The following is a 19,021-nucleotide window of genomic DNA, read 5'->3' as shown; positions in this document are numbered from 1 at the left end:
TCCTACTCTTGTTCAGCCAATCGCTCAAACAAGTTTGTTTACATTTGCAGAAGATAATGCTGCCCACTTCTAGCTTACAATATCACATGAAAGTGAGAACAGGCGTTCTCATGGCACTGTTCTAGCCGGCGTCACAAGATATTTACGTGCCAGATGCGCTAAAGGTTCATATGTCCCTTCACACTTCAACACCATTCCAGAGGACAGGCGCCCATGCTGATGACAGGTTCTACTCAATAACAATCCAAAGCACTACGGACAGACGCATGTTCATTTTCATCATCTGAGTCAGATGCCACCAACAGAAGGTTGATTTTCTTTTTTGGTGGTTTGGGTTCTGTAGTTTCCACAGTGTTGCTCTTCTAAGACTTCTGAAAGCATGCTCCACACCTCGTCCCTTTCAGATTTTGGAAGGCACTTCAGATTCTTAAACTTTGGGTCAAGTGCTGTAGCTATCTTTAGAAATCTCACATTGGTACCTTCCTTGCGTTTTGTCAAATCTGCAGTGAAAGTGTTCTTAAAACAAACGTGCTGGGTTATCCTCCAAAATTGCTATAATATGAAATATATGGCAGAACGTGGGTAAAACAGAGCAGGAGATATACAATTCTCCCCAAGTATCAGAGGGGTAGCCGTGTTAGTCTGGATCTGTAAAAAGCAACAGAGAGTCCTGTGGCACCTTTAAGACTAACAGATGTATTGGAGCATAAGCTCTCATGGGTGAATGCCCACTTCGTCGGATGCATGTGACGAAGTGGGCATTCAACCATGAAAACTTATGCTTCATTACATTTGTTAGTCTTAAAGGTGCCACAGGACTCTCTGTTAATTCTCCCCAAGGAGTTCAGTCACAAATTTAATTAACCCCTTTTTTTTTTTTTTAATCAAGCGTAATCAGCATGGAAGCATGTCCTCTGGAACAGTGGCTGAAGCATGAAGAGGCATATGAATCTTTAGCACATCTGGCACGTAGATATCTTGTAACACCAGCTACAACAGTGCCACATGAATGCCTATTCTCTCTTCCAGGTGACATTGTAATTAAGAAGTGGGTAGTATTATCTCCCATAAATGTAAACAAACTTGTTTTGTTAGCTGAACAAGAAGTAGGACTGAGTGGACTTGTAGGCTCTAAAGTTTTACATAACTGCACTCAAAAGCAAAACAATGTAACAAAAAAAATCTACATTTGTAAGATAAAGGGATTGCATTACAGTACTTGTGAATTGAAAAATATTTTTATTTTTAGCGCAAATATTTGTAATCAAAAATATAAAGTGAGCACTGTACACTTTGTTCTGTGTTGTAATTGAAATAGATATATTTGAAAATGTAGAAAAACATCCAAAATATTTAATACATTTAAATTGTTATTCTATTGTTTAACAGTGCGAGTAATCATTTTTTAATGTTAATTGCGTGAGTGATTAATCGACACGTTAATAAGCTGTGATGTACTAACAGAACAGCAAACTTGTTATCTTCTGTGAATGCAGCGAAAGGGGTTGTGCATAGAATTGAAACATCTCTTAGGAGCTTAGGGATGGAATTCACTAATTGTTACCTGGTAGGCAAAGTTTGGGCCCGGAATGGCTTGTGGATTTTGCTGGGTAAGGAAGACAGGCAGGGTGGCTAGCAGGCAAGGGCTTGACGCAGTCATTCACCAGCAAAACTCACTCTTACTGAGGGAGAGAGATAACACAATGGCTCATAACTCTGTGTATCCCCAGAAGCATACTATAACTTGGCAATGGCAATATAGCATTATCCGTATCTTCATCCTCAGAGTCCAATTCCAATACTTGCATACATTCAGCTAAAGTCAGTGGTTCTGGTGTCTGTTCTTTCCAGTGGATTTTGTAAAATAATTCCTCAGCCTCCCTTCCTACTCACTTTTTCTTTGCAATTTCTGCATCTAAGACTCTTTGCTAACTTTATAAACTTTTTCAAAATAGCCATGAATTGGGTCAAGTAGTCCTCCACCTTGGTTCATGCCACAAGGACTCCTTGTTCATTTTGACCTAAGTCACTCCACTTGCTCAGTTCAGTTGTACTCCAGCTAGCCAGATCAAGAGACGGTGTAATGAACTAGACAGTTTTTTGAGGTAAACTGCCAAACTAACAAACTTCCGAATCTGAGAATTCCTCTTCTTGGTTTGCTAAACATGTAATTTTCATAGCTAAACAAACAACAGGAATTCCCAGATTCCAAAGTTTCAGTTTCTACTTGAGATAGCCTAGACAACAGCATACAGCTTTAAGTTGACGCTCTTTTGTTTTTAGTTCCTATAATTAAAATTAAGCAGACTATTTTACTGCAAATCTATTACCAAATGGCTAAATATTTCAGTATTTGTCATTAGTATAGTTATAATAATTTTATTTTTCCCAGATTAAGACAGTATTTACTAGTGCCCAATCCTAAACTAGTTTTCCCAAGTAAATTGCCAACCCTGCCCCTCTTTCATGCTTTAGAGCAGTGTTTCCCAAACTGGGGTTCGTAAAATGTTACAGGGGGTTCTCGGGAAAAAATTCCCTAATGGCGGACAGAGCTGTCCCGGGTAGCATGGGGCCAGCAGCCGGGAGCCCTTGAACTTCCAAGAGCTAAGCAGATCAAAGCAAGCATATCTATCACACTGAGGAGATTTAAACTTCAAGATTCCTTATAAGAAATGGAAAGGGAGGTGGATATTTTTTGCTGTTTTTAAAATTAAATAGGCAGCTAGTATTGTTTTTAAAATTATTATGAAGAATAAGTTTAAGCTTTGTTGTAATGTGCGTTGTTTGCCTGGACTGCTCAAGACCTGAATGCTTGTGTACAAGGAACTCTTTGAGTTGGCTTGTTAAATACCTTCATGCTGTTTCACATCTGATACTCCTTGATGAAACATAGGAGCCTTATCTTATAAAACAGGCTTATTCAAAGTGATACAAGTTACGAAAGTGAGATCTTGGAAGAGTGTTGCTGTTTTCATAATGTAATAAAAATACTGTAATGATAAATAGTGTGTAATAAGCTTGTCATAAAAAAATATATTTCCAAGATCACTGCTCGTATAATTTATACTCAGGTAAAGGAGAAAATCCCTGGAAATATTCATTTTTAGGAGGGGGTTCACGAGACTTGACATTTTAGTGAAAGGGGTTCACAGGGTTGTTAAAGTTTGGGAACCACTGCTTTAGAGAAAAGAAAACAAAAATAAAAAGGCAAAAACTAGAATACATCAAGGGAAGGGGTGGGGGGTGGGGGGTAATTCCCTTTTGACCCCCTGCAGCTGACCGAATGAAGCCCTGAAGATGAGATTAAGAATATAAAACATTCACTGGAAGGGATCCCAGGGGCTACTATGCCCAGAGTCTCACCAGCACAGGCAACCCCATCATACAATCCCACTCCATTTTAATTATGATATCAACATTCCAATTGGTCAACCCAGGTAAGACTGCAACTGGATGCTTGGCAATTAAAAAAAAAATCCCTCTCTATCCTCATCTCTAGGAATAACATTAATTGTATTTTCAGAGTGAATGTTAAAGTATCTACCAGTACATGTCTCTCTCAGTTTTTCAAAGAAAAACAAAATCCAATAAACAGACTTCTGTATGAGTTACATGCGTCACTGTAGTCAACCCAGCGGCTACAAAAGCAATGTCCATTTATGACCAAGATTTTATTGGCTCGTTTGGTAATCAGTACATAGACACACCATGAACAATTTGTACAATTTTTTATTCTTGTATATTTTTCATCTTTTTAAAAACCATTATTCCAATTACTTTTCATCTTAACCTGTGTTGACAAACTGTCCTTTACAATTGGGCATGATGTATCAGTATCTTGAATACTGTCATATGAAGTTAGATCTGCTATATAGAAAGTTCCACCTACTCAGGGCTTGTCTACACTTACAGCACTGCAGCAGCACAGCTGGAGTTGTGCTGCTGTAACGCTTAGAGAAGATGCTACCTGTGCTGACAGGAGAGCTCCTCCCATTGGCAAAGGTACTCTGCCTCCCTGAGGGGCAGTAACTTTGTTGATGGGAGAAGCCCTTCCATTGACATAACTCTGTCTACACTGGGAGTTCAGTTGGTATAAATGCATCGCTTAGGGGGGTGGATTTTCCAAACCCTTGAGCAACGTAGTTATACTGACATAAATCTGTAGTGTAGACCAGGGCTCAGTAACATCACACTCACTACACACCCAATAAAGGTTTCCAATTTTTCACAGCAGAGTTACGAAGTTATTGAAAAAAATAAAACTACCACTACTAAAAATAACTGTCACAGATAATACACAATTCTGAAAGGGAGATCCAACACCAAGGAGCAGTTTCATTACAGAAATAACTCTATAGATACAGTGGACATAAGTAAAATGATAAGACTTTTCAACTTATGATTCCAAAGTTTGATCTGTGTCATGCCTCATTTAACAGGATATAAAAACTGTCCCTCACAAGCTATGGAATGTTAAGTGTAATCAGGATTTCAAAGCCTCTCCCTTAGCTAACATTCCATTAATTTCTGGCTACACAGAAAATAGACAACCAGTAGATGATTTTACCTCTTTAAAAAAAAAAAAAAGCATTTACACGTATCTAATTATGTAAAAAAAAAAATGGGAAGTGGCGGGACTCCCTCCTTTTTAAAAGTGTGTTTTCTAGAACTACTAAAAAACTTGCATTTACAAAATAGTTGATAAAAATATTCCTCTGAATTGTACAAGGAAGGTAGGTACTGGGTCCACTGATAAAAGACTTGGTAGAGATATTACTGAGACTTAGCTTCTTTCTCTCTTGCTGCATCAGACCCTGGAGCCTGAAAAAGGGGAGGGGACATAGAGAACATTTAGTATAACAGTTTCCTGAAAATCTCAATGTCTTAATTCACACATAAGATCTAACAGTAAAGAGAATATGGTAGCTTCAAAAAGATTTAACAAATCAGGTATATTTTAGAGCAAAATTCATTATCAAATGTTTAGGACAAATGATTACTTATTTTTTGAAGTCTTCACACATTTTGATTCATGATCTTAACCAATCAGTCCCCTTTGATAACGTTCTACACACACAAATCAAATTAAAGTGAAATTTAACTGGCTCAAATTTTAGGAAGTCTGCTCCTCATATTGGAAATGTAAAAGATAAACTGGTAAGAATTAGTTTTACCGGTTAATCTGCCTTAACTGTTAATCCCGGAGCAAAGCCAGCTGGCCCGGAGCAGCGCCAAAGCAGGCCCAGCCACGCCGGCTGGAGGGGCCCTAGCCCCAACTGCGCTGGCAGGATCAGCCCCAGACATTTAAACAACATATTTTTCGTTTAAACAGCTAACTTTTTAAAACGGTATTAACAATTCTAGAATGCATATGCGGTAGGGATGTGAAGTCATTCCAGCTCAAGACAGACTTAAAGGTGAAGGGATTTTTTTTTTTTTTTTTTTTTTTTAAAAAGGAGCCTACTTCATTAACTGCTGCCCTAAAGGTCAAAATACTTGGGTACTCTCTCTCACACTAGGTAGCTTAGATCCTGGGGAATAGCATATCTTTAGAGAAGCAAACATTTGAATGTGTTATTCTACACTGCAGTATTTGCATTGTTACTTTAACATGTTTTAAGACAAAGTGATCATGTCACAGTATTCTTGAATTTAGAAGTCTATCTCTGCAGTAATTTAATTAAATATCTAGACTGAGTAATAGTGGCAGAACTACACTGTGTCTAGATCAGTGTTCTCCAACCTTTTTACGCCCAAGATCAATTTTTGAATTTAAGGGCAACCCAGGATCTACCCAATCCCGAGACCCCGCCCCGCTCACTCCACCCTCTCCCCCCGTTGCTTGCTCTCCCCCACCCTCACTCACTTTCACAGGGCTGGGGCAGAGGGTTCGGGAGGGGGTGGGGGCTCTGGGCTGGGGCGGAGGGGTTTGGATTGCGGGAGGGGGCTTCGGGCTGAGCCTGGGGTAGGGGTGCAGGAGGGGGCGCCAGCAGAGTGTTGGTGTGCGGGCTCAGGACTGGGGGTGCAGTGTGCAGGAGGGGTTATGGAGTGGTGGCTCCAGGAGGGGAGTTGGGGTGCGGGCTCCCGCCGGGCAGAACTTACCTTGGGCAGCTGCACAGCTAAGGCAAGCTCTCTGCCTGCTCCAGCCCCACGCTGCTCCCGGAAGGGGCCAACGCGCCCCGGGGAGAGGGGGAGATGTGGCTCCACGCACTGCCCCTCTCTGCAGGCACCGCCCCCACTGGCCACAGTTCCCTGTTCCCGGACAATGGGAGCTGCGAGGGCGATGCCTACAGAGAGGGGCAGCACGCGGAGCCACGTCTCTCTCCCCCCTCCCCGGGCCACATTGGCCCCTTTCGGGAGCGGCGTGGGGCCGGGGCAGGCAGGGAGGCTGCTTTAGCGGCACCCCTGCTGCACCACTGGAGATTGTGATGGATTGGGAGAGCCTCCAAGGTCGACCAGTCAATTGCAATCAATCAACTGGTGACCACTGGTCTAGGTCAAGCCAGTATTTTGTCCCTTAACTTCAAAACAATGAATTCATACAAGCTTAAGAACATAAGAATGGCCATATGGGGTCAGACCAATGGTTCATCTAGCCCAGTATCCAGTCTTCCGACAGTGCCCAATGCCAAGTGCTTCACAGGGAATAAACAGAACAGGTAATCAAGTGATCCATTCCCAAAATGGCCATTCCCAGCTTCTGGTAAACAAAGTCTAAAGACACTTCAGAGCATGGTTTTGCATCCCCGCCTATCCTGGCTAATAGCCATTGATAGACCTATCCTCCATGAATGTATCCAGTTCTTTTTTGACAGGATACATATACTCCATCTAAATAGATAAATTCATTGCATTTTTACTGCATAAGTATTATCTTTAAAATAGGACTGTCAAGTGATTAAAAACATTAACAGTGCGATTAATCGCAATTAAACAATAGAATACCATTCATTTAAATATTTTGGGATGTTTTCTACGTTTTCAAATATATTGATTTCAATTAAAACACAGTACAAAGTGTACAGTGCTCACTTTATATTTATTTTTGATTACAAATATTTGCACTGTAAAAACAAAAGTTATTATTTTTCAATTCACCGAATACAAGTACTGTAGTGCAATCTCTATCATGAAAGTTGAACTTAAAAACGTAAAATTTAGAGTCTACAAGTCCAATCAGTCCTATTTCTTGTTCAGCCAATCGCTCAGACAAATAAGTTTGTTTACATTTGCAGAAGATAATGCCGCATGCTTCTTGTTTACAATGTCACCTGAAAGTGAGAACAGGCATTTGCATGGCACTGTTGTAGCTGGTGTTGCAAGACATTCATATGCCAGATGTGCTAAAGATTCATATGTCCCTTGAAGCTTCAACCACCATTCTAGAAGACATGCATCTGTGCTGATGATGGGTTCTGCTCGATAACAATCCAAAATAGTGCAGACTGATGCATGTTCATTTTCATCATCTGAGTCAGATGCCACCGGCAGAAGGTTAATTTTCTTTTTTGGTGGTTTGGATACCGTAGTTTCCACATCAGTGTTGCTCTTTTAAGACATCTGAAAGCAAGTTCCACGCCTCGTCCCTCTCAGATTTTGAAAGGCACTTCAGATTCTTAAATCTTAGGTCGAGTGCTGTAGCTATAAAACAGAGCAGGGGACATTGAACTCCTTGGGGGAGAATTGTGTCACAAATTTAATTAACGTATTTTTTTTTTAAATGAGCGTCATCAGCATGGAAGCATGTCCTCTGGAATGGTGGCCGAAGCATGAAGGGGCATACAAATATTTAGCATATCTGGCATGTAACTACTTTGCAAAGCTGGCTACAAAAGTGCCATGCAAATGCCTGTTCTCAATTTCTGGTGATATTGTAAATAAGAAGTGGGCAGCATTATCTCCTGTAAATGTAAACAAACTTGTTTGTTTGAGCGACTGGCTGAACAAGAAGTAGGACTGATTGGACTTGTAGACTAAATATTACGTTGTTTTATTTTTGAATGCAGGGGTTTTTTTTGTACATAATTCTACATTTTTAAGTTCAACTTTCATGATAAAGAGACTGCACTTCAGTACTTGTATTAGGTGAACGAAAAATAATTTGTTTTTACAGTGCAAATATTTGTAATAAAAAAATATAAAGTGAGCACTGTACACTTTGTATTCTGTGTTGTAATTGAAATCAATATATTTGAAAATGTAGAAAAATATCAAAAATATTTAATAAGTTTCAATTGCTATTCTATTGTTTAACAATGCGATTGTGATTATTTTTTTGAGTTAATTGCACGAGTTAACTGCAATTAATCAACAGCCCTACTTTAAAAGGAATATATCAATTGAATTTATTTAGTGCTGACGAAAGGTTTTAGAACAGCAGCAGAGAGTAAGATCCTATTTATCCACAATACCAGCAGAAAACAAGGACAGCCACATTACAAGTGTCCTTATACCATTTACTAATATGACTCAACCTGATCTGGAGTAAGCTTTTCTAGGATCAAGAAGGTACTGCACTCTTCATGTCCATTTACAGTCCTCGGTCTCTCTGCTGGAGTTACCGAAAGGGTCAATTTTCTCATCAATTCGTTTCACAGTTACTGATCAGCAGTAACACTTTGTCTATAACAGGGTGTTCAAATTCTGTGAAGTGGGAAAAACTACACTTAGACTTGTCTACACACAATTTTTGTGCCAATTTAACCTTTTCTTCTTCGAGTGATGTCCCTTATGGATGCTCCACTGTAGGTGAGTAGAAAGCAGTGCCCCAACTGGAAGGCTGGGGCTTCAGAGCAGCATTTACTGCAGATGATAGGACAGTGCGTCCAAGAAGAGTGTCTGCTGTGACGTCATGAGTAATGGCATAGTGACAGGCAAAAGTATATGTTGATGCCCGTGTGGCCGCTTTGCAAAATGTCAGTAATGGGGACATGAATGAGAGGTGATGGTAACAAGATAAGCAGTTTTAATTGATAAGTAAATGTAAGAGCACATTGCCCTTGGTTCCAACGGAGGTCTAGTTGGAGAACAGAGGACAAGGCCGAGGTTCCCAGGTCAGATCTCATATGTGAGGATAAAGATTTTGGAGACCCTTCAGAAAACGTTTTGAGAGTGCATGTGTGAAAATGGAATGGCCGTCTATGTGGCAGTGAAAAGTGATGACAGCTGCCGAATGCACCTGAATGGAGCTGGTGGATTATCCTGATTGTTTAAGATGTAATATGTAGTTCAGGATAAGTGGTAGTGGAACACTTACGGCGTTGACTTGATAGGAGGCGCACTAGCATTGGAATCTAGTCAATTTTGTGAAGGTAAGTGTGTCTAGTCATGTCGTGCCTGCTGTTCAAAAGTACCTGCTTAACTGTGTCTGAACAGGTTATTTCCAAATCCTGGAACCATGGAGGAGCCAGGCTTTGGAGTGGAGCATCTGTGGACTGGGATGCAACCCGCATCCTGTGAAAGGAGCTGTGGAGTTGGATGAAGAGATCGGTTGGCATACTATCATGTGAAGGAAGTAAGTATACTAGATCTATCATGGCCAAGTTGGAGCTTTAAAGATGACTTGGGCTCAGTCCCCCTGTATCTTGTGGAGTACTCGAAGCAGAAGGGGGAAGGGAGGGAAGACATAGAATAGTGGTGCATCCCATGTGACGAGGAACACATCTCCCAGAGAGCCATGTCCCAGTCCTGCTCTCCAGCAGAATCTATGGTGGGGAATCCCCAGTAACTGAAGATGAGCTGAAGGATTCGTGTATCCAGTTCCCACTCGTGGTTGAGCAGGAGATTCTCCCATGAGTCTGCAGTGGTGTTCTGGTATCCAGGGAGGTGTGTGGCTGAAATGATGATGTGTTGGATACACCATTTCAATAATTTCACTGCCTCCAAGCATAAAGAGTGGGACCTCACTCCATCTTGCCTGTTGATGTAAAACATGCAAACGATATTGGTCATCATGACTCTTGATGGTGCGATGTGCGAGCAGTGGGAGGAAATGTCAGCAGGCACTGTGGACCTCTCGTACCTCTAGGAGGTTGATGTGTAGGGTGGATTTGGTTAAGAACCACCTGTCCTGCATTGTATGATTGTGAAGGTGTGCTCCCCAACTGATTAGGGAGGCGTTGATTGTTAGAATCATAGTCTGCGCTGGTTGGAGGAAAGAAATCCCAACACAGATGCTCTTGGGCGGTGTCCACCAGAGTAGTGAGTCCTTGACTCTCAGCGGCATGAATAAGTTTGTGGCGGTGGTCTGTGAGGGACATATACTGACTGTATGGAGCCGTGCCTGAAGATATTGCATGTGTAACCGTAAGTACTTTACCACGAAAGTGGCTGCTACTATGTGGCAGAGTAGTTGGAGGCATGTTTTGGCAGAGATCTGGGGGCAGGCTCGTTCTTTGGATACAATATCCACTATAGGCGAGAATCTGATTAATAAAAAGGTCCACTGTCACCCAGATGGCGCGAAGAGCATCAGTTTCAGATGGGGCCTTGAGGAGAATAAGTTGTGGGGTCATCTAAATATGGAAAGATGACGACGCCTTGTTTCCTGAGGTAGGCAGCAATGACTGCAAGAACTCTGGAGAATACACGAGGGGCCATGGACAGTCAGAAAGGCAGTATCTTGCACTGACAGTGGTTGGTGCCCATGGTGAATCGGAGAAACTGTCTGTGGGCAATGTGTACTGTGATATGGAAATATGCGTCTAGGAGCTCGAGGGCCAAGAACCAGTCCCCGTATTCCAGTGCTGGGATAATGGTGGAGAGGGTAACCATCCTGAAGCATTGCAGTGCGATGAACTTGTTTAGGTTTTGAAGGTCCAGGATCAGCTACCAGCCACTGGATTTCTTCTGGATCAGAAAATAAAGGAAGTAGAAATGCTGTCCTCTGTGTTGGGAAGGGACTGGATCTATGGCTCCCAACTGCAGAAAATTAATTTCTTCTTGTAGAATGGGTTCATGGGAAGGGTCCCTGAGGAGAGATGGGGATGGAGGGTGGTGAGGAAGAAGGATAGATACGAAAGGGATGGAGTATCCTTCCCTATCTTTAAAACCTACTTTTCCAAGGTGATTAGGCTCCGTGATGGAAACAAGGGAGCTAACTGGTCGCCAAACTGGTGGGATATCAAAGATGGTTGGTATGACTGTAACAAGGGAAGGCTTCTTTGGGCCTCGACTAAACCTTCAAAATTGTTGCTTGGATAGAGGTGCATGAGAGGTAGCCCCTTGAGGAGTGACCTGTCTGAATCTGGTAGGGTACTTTGTGTAAATGCAGAGAGATCAGAGAGCAGCTCAGGAGTGTAGGGTGTCATCCATATGCTCCACAAATAAGTTAGGGCTCTCAAAGGGTAAGTCATCTGCTGTAGTTTGTACCTCCTTAGGAAACCCCAAGAGGTGTAGCCATTACGCCCACCTCATGACTACAACATTGAGATAGAAGGGCGGCAGTATCCACAGAGTCTAAAGAGGCTTGTTGTAGGGCTGTATGGGCCAAGAGATGTCCCTCAGATATAAGCACCCGGAATTGTTCTTTCTTGGCTGCAGGCATGTCTTGGCAGAGTTCCTCTATCTTGAAGTAGTTGAGATAGTTGTACTTGGCCATAAAAGCCTCGTAATTAGATATACAAAATTGGAACTTGACAGATGAATAAACTTTGTGTCCAAATAAATCTAATTGCTTCCAGTCTCTGTCCTGATGGGTAGATTGAGGGAAAAAGCTTCCCAAATGGGAAGCGGGGAAACAGAAACCTAAGCTATGAAGCAACAGTAAAAATAAAGCAAAAACAACAACAAATTTTTTTTGATAGAGGAAAGTAGTAGTACTAACTACACTCGGCATGTCTACACTTACCGGCACTGCTGCAATTGATGCAGCCACTGTCGATTTAGCGGGTCTGGTGAAGACACGCTAAATCCATGGGAGAGCACTCACCCATCGATTTGTGTAATCCACCTCCCCGAGAAGCATAAGGGAAGTCGACGGGAGATGCTCTCCCATCGACGGAGCGCAGTATAGCCACTGCGGTAAGTGGATCCAACTACGTCGACTTCAGTTAAGTTATTCACTTAACTGAAGTTTTGTAAACTTAGATCGATTTACCGCTGTAGTGTAGACCAGCCCTAAAACTGACAGGCAAGGCACGATCTACTGAAGGTAAAGGAGACGCAGGCTCTGCTGTGCATTCCGTCCCAGACCAAAGGTGGTAGAGAAGGAACTGGGGGGCAGTCGAACCACACAACGCTCTCTCTCATTCATATATTATATATATACACACACACACACACACGTGTGTATGTCCCGCTCACAGCGCGACAGGGGGAGGTGCACATGTGCAGTCCGATGGGCACTGCTGATGAAGATCTCTGATCCCAGGCACAGGAGGCGCTGCCACATCTACAGCAGAGTACCCATTGGAACAGCATCACTTGAAGAACAACTGTTGCATTCAACAAATACGATTTCTTTGACCTTTGGCCATTTTCAGATATTAATCAATGTGCATGCTCAGTTTTAATAAGCATCAGTTAGGAGTGTAATTGCAATTATCAAGTTATTTAGAAAGTAAGTATTGAGCCTACTGACACTAAGTCAGATTAACATCCCACTGAAATGGATGAAGCAGTTGACATTGCAGACAGCCTGAAAATAGCTCTAAAACGTCTTCTTTTGAATTTGCATCAGTTATCCTTCTAGAGTATTTCTTTGCAACCATGAAGACTAGAAACTATCAGAGATTTTCAGATCCGTCAGAGGACAAAGCCACTGAGGCTGGTTGAAAATTTTCTGTCAGCTATTTCGGGTTTTAACATAATGGAATTTGTGAGATGTTTCTTGCTTTCTGCAGAAAACACTGTTTTTTGTTGAAAGATTTTGGTCAAAAACTAGTTGTAGCACTTCATGGGTTGTAGTTTGCTCCTTGCGTACTCACTCTCTTCCATGGGCTGGGATCCCCAGATACACATCTTCCATAATGCACCCATCTCCTCTCTGGGTGAGGGCTGTGTGCAACATGAAGTTCCTTGCCATCGTGCATTATGGGAGATGTACTCCAGCTGGGGATCACAGCCCAAAGAGAAGGGGGACATGAGGAGCAAACTACAACTCCCATGAGGCTCTATTACCACATTTGGCCGAAATGTTTTCATTTTGAGTTTTTACTGAAAGCTATATTCCATGGAAATTGAGTTATGAAAATGTCTCTTATTTTTCCAGAGGAAAAGATTCCAATGGATTTTCACACCAGTTCTGGTAGCTACATATCTTCCATTAAAGTTAATAGAAGATGCATGGCTAAATCCCCTAGGCTGCTATGAAAATCTCAGCAACATACATTTATATCATAGATTTTGCAGAAACTGAATCTGATGTCAGATAGACGTTTAGATTAACTAGTGCATTACATTACATTAACTCTTCATAATCAAGAGCTAATCTTTTGTCTAGGTTAAGACTAAAGCTACTACTATACCTCTGCACTGTTAATTTCTCCATTTTCTGCAGGCAAGTTATCGTTTGTTTCTTCTTGATTAGTCCCCTCAATCTGTTTTCCTTTTGGTCCTTTTTTCCCCTTTGATTGAGCTTTCCTGTCCTCAGATTTATCCTACAATAAAATGAACGTAAGAATTTTAAAACAAGATGGTTATTAATTCTCAATATTACCAAAAAAACCTCAGAAACTATATGCTCCATAACCAGTGAAGGAGGTTTCCATATACACCCATCTACCTCGATATAACGCGGTAAAGCAGTGCTCGGGGAAGGGGGAGGGCTGTGCACTCCGGTGGATCAAAGCAAGTTCAATATAACGCGGTTTCACCTATAACGTGGTAAGATTTTTTGGCTCCAGAAGACAGTGTTATATTTAGGTAGAGGTGTATATAGAAAAAAAAATTCTCTCCATTCCAGAAATAAGAGATAGTCAAACTGGGATCAGAAACTAAAACACTTATAAGAAGGTTAGTAGTGATTTCTCAGACCCCATAACTACTTCCACACAACCACTACACAATTTGATGAGTGGCAACCTGTTTGAGAGCCCTAACACTAAGGAAAATACATGCTGGAAGACAGAATTGAAGCGCATTGGTAGAATTACACAGGGAAACTTGCAAAGTCCATGACTTGACTGTGCTAATATTGTAACAATAATAATAATAATAAATAATAATATGGGTTGTCAATTAATCGCAGTTAACTCACATGGTTAACTCAAAAAAATAAAACGTGAAAAAATTGCGATTAAGTTAATACCAATTGAAATTTATTAAATATTTTGGATGTTTTTCTACATTTTAATATCGTATTCTGTGTTCTAATTGAAATCGAAGTGTATATTTTTTTTATTACAAATATTTGCAATGCAAAAATGATAAACAAAAGACATGGTATTTTTCAATTCACCTTATACAAATACTGTAGTGCAATCTCTTTGTTGTGAAAGTGCAACTTATAAATGTAGATTTTTTTTTATTACATAACTGCACTCAAAAACAAAACAATGTAAAACTTCAGAGCCTACAAGTCCACTCAGCCCTACTTCTTGTTCAGCCAGTCACTCAGACAAATAAATTTGTTTCCATTTACAGGAGATAATGCTGCCCGCTTATTTACAATATCACCAGAAATGGAGAACAGGCATTTGCATGGCACTTTTGTAGTCAGCTTTGCAAAGTAGTTACGTGCCAGATATGCTAAATATTTGTATGCCTCTTCATGCTTTCAGCCACCATTCCAGAGGACATACTTCCACGCTGACAACGCTCGTTAAAAAAATAATGCGCTAATTACATTTGTGACTGAACACCTTGGGGGAGAATTGTATGTCCCCAGTTCTATTTTATCTGCATTCTGCCACCTATTTCATGTTATAGCAGTCTCGGATGATGACCCAGAACATGTAGTTCATTTTAAGAACACTTTCAAGGCACACTTGACAAAATGCAAAGAAGGTACCAATGTGAGATTTCTAAAGATAGCTACAACACTTGACCCAAGGTTTAAGAATCTGAAGTGCCTTCCAAAATCTGAGAGGGACAAAGTGTGGAGCATGCTTTCAGAAGTCTTAAAAGAGTAACACTCCGATGCGGAAACTACAGAACTCAAACCACCAAAAAAGAAAATCAACCTTCTGCTAGTGGCATCTGACTCAGAAAATGAAAATGAACATGCGTTGGTCCGCACTGCTTTGGATTGTTATCGAGCAGAACCCATCATCAGCAAGGATGCATGTCCCCTGGAATGGTGGTTGAAGCATGAAGGGACATATGAATCTTTATCACATCTGGCACAAATATCTTGAGACGCTGGCTACAATAGTGCCATGAGAACGCCTGTTCTCACTTTCAGGTGACATTGTAAACAAGAAGCAGGCAGCATTATCTTCTGCAAACGTAAACAAACTTGCTTGTCTGAACAATTCGCTGGCCAAGAAGTAGGACTGAGTGGACTTCCAGGCTCTAAAATTTTACATTGTTTTATTTTTGAATGCAGGTTTTTTTACATAATTCTACATTTGTAATTTCAACTTTCATGATAAAAAGATTGCAACACAGTACTTGTATTAGGTGAACTGAAAAATAATATTTCTTTTGTTTTTTTACAGTGCAAATACTTGTAATCAAAAATAAATATAAAGTGAGCACTGTACACATTGTATTCTGTGTTGTAATTGAAGTCAATATATTTGAAAATGTAGAAAACATCCAAAAACGTTTACATAAATGGTACAGTAACTCCTCACTTAAAAGTCGTCCCAGTTAATGTTGTTTCGTTGTTACGTTGCTGATCAATTAGGGAACATGCTTGTTTAAAGTTGTGCAATGCTCCCTTCTAATGTCTTTGGCAGCCACCTGCTTTGTCCACTGCTTGCAAGAAGAGCAGCCCGTTGCAGCTAGCTGGTGGGGGCTTGGAACCAGGGTGGACCGGCAGCCCCCCTAAGTTCCCTGTGCAGCAGCTGCCTGCAGTTCAGCTGTGTCCCTCCCCCCACTACCATGTGCTGCTCCTGCCCTCTGCCTTGGAGCTGCTCCCAGAGACTCCTGCTTGCTGTGCGCAAGGGGGGGGGGGGAAGAGGAGAGAGAAGAAGAGGGGGGCTAATGTCAGGGTGTCCCCCCCCCACACTCTCCCCCCCCGCTTACCCCCCCTGCCGGAGGGGGGGGGGGGGGGGGGAGGGGAGACACAGGACAGGGCTTTGCTGGCAGCAGCTGTGGTCTCAGCAAGCTGATCTAGTTAACAAGGCAGTGTACTTAAAAGGGAAATTCGCATCTCTCTCTCTCCCCTCCCTCCATTCCTGCTGCCTTGTAAAGTGTCAGAGTTAACCCTTGAGGGCTCAGCCAATTTCTCAGTAAGGCATTCCCTGGGAAATATCCCACCCTCTGACTCCTCCACCTCAACCAAGCTTCACAATCATCATCACTGTGTATCAGTATTAAATTGTTTGTTTAAACCTTATAGAGTGAGAGTGAGAGTGTGTGTGTGTGTGTGTGTGTGTGTAAAAAATAGGCTTTTGTCTGGTGAAAAAAAATTCCCTGGAACCTAACCCCCTCATTTACATTAATTCTTATGGGGAAATTGGATTCGCTTAACATCGTTTCGCTTAAAGTCACATTTTTCAGGAACATAACTACAACGTTAAGTGAGGCGTTACTGTACTCTATTGTTGTTTAAAAAAATTAATCACGATTAATCGTACTGTTAATCACTTGACAGCCCTAATAAAGTACGCCCTTCTATTTCAGAAGCACCAAACACATCAAGCTTTTATCCTCTTTTTAGAATTTAATGGAAGAAATTTAATAATGCAGTAAAATGTTTTCAAGAGCACATTCAACAGTCAGCTGAGGTAGGCTTTATATTTTTTGCCCAAACTAGTATGGTTAAGCCAGAGGTTTCTTTTGACTTGATGGGAGTGATATTTTTCATTTAAAAAAAAAAAAAAGTTTCCCCGAGTATAAACTTCTCAACAAACTTTGTATCATTTAGTTGCATTCTAACGAATGCTTCAGCTGATTCCCACGGCTTGAAAATATTTAATATAGCGGTATGGAGTTAATATAAAAGAACAATTTAATACTTTTGTCTAACAACATTAATCCTATTGATGCCATTAACTGTAAGTGAACAACAGATTAAGACTTGTTATTGTTTTTAGACAAATCTAAGACACACATATTTAGCCATTCTTCACAGGTTTCCTACTTTTTCATTTAAAACATTCATTATATAAATTTAATCTAAAAGGCTTCTATACACCAAGTCTTCATGCATCTCTATTTCTAAAGTAGAGATCAAGAGACTAGAAAAAAATCATTTTTTTTAATTTAAAGATTTATTAATCATGTATAATGAGTAAAATTGTGGCTGATAACACAAATAGACTGTCTCATTTCGTTTGTATTACTGCAAGCCTACTGGTTAGGACTGTCACATATAGTTGTGTACTTCCCGTACATTTACAGAAAATACTGTCAGAACACTAAATTATTTCACAGCTGTAACTTAAGAACTTTATTTTACATAGCCAAGATTAAATTCACTAGAAAATGGTATATTTTCCCTACTTCACATATATGCTGCGTGCCAGAGGTGCAGTCTTTTAAAATGCAAGTACATACACACTTTCCCCTTCAGGTAGCAATAAAGACATGAAATATTGCCCCCTGATATCAAAATAACGATCAGCGCTACTAAAATATTCACACCTCCTAAGTATGTACAAGAGATCCTAAGTACCATTAGCTGCTTAATAAAGGAAAAGGTCTAAGAGAGGTGGAGTAGAACATTCTTCGGAAGTTCTCTTCTCAAGAGAGATAACTTGGTAAAAACCGTTGTTTAGTGCATTGCTCCCTGGAAGCCAGGTAAGTTAAGAGCAGCATCTAAATGAAATCTGTCCTAGATCTAGCTGTATGATCAAACCAACAGGGCATTGGGGTGTCGAGCAAGCCTGACACGGACAGTCTGTGCCATTCACAGGTGTGTCTCACTCACCTTTGCTGCTGCTGCCTTTTTTGGCTTGGGCTCGGCTTTGGCGGGGGCAGGTTTCTGGAAAGAGAGGCAGGTTTAGTGCTCGCCCCTCACAGCGCCTAGGAAGGGGCAGCCGGGGGATGTCTATACTTACAGCTGACAGGCGTGCAGACCGCCTCTTGGGCTAGAAAGAGAGACAGACAGCGTGAAAGTCGGGTCCCTGCTCCGCGCCCCTCCCCGGGGAGCCCGCGCAGGGAGCCCGGCACTTACCTCCTCCCGCGCTTCCCCTTCGGCCGCGTTCACCTGCAAACAAACGCACAGGGAGTGAACGAACAAACATGTGCGCACGCGCAAAGCCCAGGTTTCCTCCCCCCTCCCCAGGGGCGGTCACGGCTGAGTGAGGTCAGGACACACGCCCCTTCCCGCCGCCGCGTTCGGATTTCGAACCCCGAGTGCCGTCGCGTTTAACGGCTACAGAAAATTCGAGTGACGCAGCTGCCGCTAGTCGGGAGAAGGGCCCCGCGGTCGCTCAGCGGGTCCGGCTGGGGGCCCGGCCGGAGGGGGGCGCTGATGTCCCGAAGTGAGCGTCAGCCGAGCCCGGGGAATTTGCGGGCGGCGGCGCGAGAAGCCCGGGGATAGCCCCGGACCGCAGCGTCCGGTCGGCGGCTCGGTGCGGTGGGGAGCGGTTCCACCCCGCACCTTTCTCCTCGGCATGGCGAGCGGTGGCCCCGACCAACAACCCGCTAGTGCAGCTGTGGTCGCTACTGCTCCCCGCGTTCACTCGCTCCCAGCGAGCGGCTGCTGCCTGTGCGTGAATGAATCTTAGTGTCGCTGCGCAGTGGTCGGAGCCCGCCCTTCCCCCATCCCAGCGGCGCCGCAACAGGATCCAGCCGGATTGGGGGGGGGGGGGGGCGCGCCCCATTCACTGGCGGCCGCGCGCGCCCATTGGGCCGAGCCTCCCGCGGGGCTGCTTTCGAATCACAACAAGCCCCTGGGGCGGGCCCTGTCACTCATTTCAGGACGTGGGGCGTGGCTCATCATTCCGGCGGGGGAGGGGGATGAGCA

The 19,021-nt window shown here is 42.5% G+C and overlaps 1 protein-coding gene across 1 annotated transcript; it reads right to left on the bottom strand.

Annotated features, from left to right (window-relative positions):
* Nucleotides 1–3,652: 3,652 nt before the first annotated feature.
* Nucleotides 3,653–18,855, bottom strand: LOC112117100 (non-histone chromosomal protein HMG-14). Its single transcript, XM_024214974.2, has 6 exons — nucleotides 18,656–18,855; nucleotides 18,227–18,259; nucleotides 18,111–18,140; nucleotides 17,981–18,034; nucleotides 13,467–13,598; nucleotides 3,653–4,821 (listed from the first exon to the last, which is right to left on the bottom strand). The coding sequence occupies exons 1-6, from the start codon at nucleotides 18,668–18,670 to the stop codon at nucleotides 4,774–4,776; spliced, it is 312 nt and encodes a 103-aa protein (XP_024070742.1). The 5' UTR covers nucleotides 18,671–18,855; the 3' UTR covers nucleotides 3,653–4,773.
* Nucleotides 18,856–19,021: the final 166 nt, after the last annotated feature.

Source organism: Terrapene carolina, unplaced genomic scaffold, assembly GCF_002925995.2.
Source record: "Terrapene carolina triunguis isolate 2854851 unplaced genomic scaffold, T_m_triunguis-2.0 Scaffold30, whole genome shotgun sequence".
In the NCBI taxonomy this organism is placed as follows: domain Eukaryota; kingdom Metazoa; phylum Chordata; order Testudines; family Emydidae; genus Terrapene; species Terrapene triunguis.
This window is presented reverse-complemented; position numbering and strand designations above follow the sequence as displayed.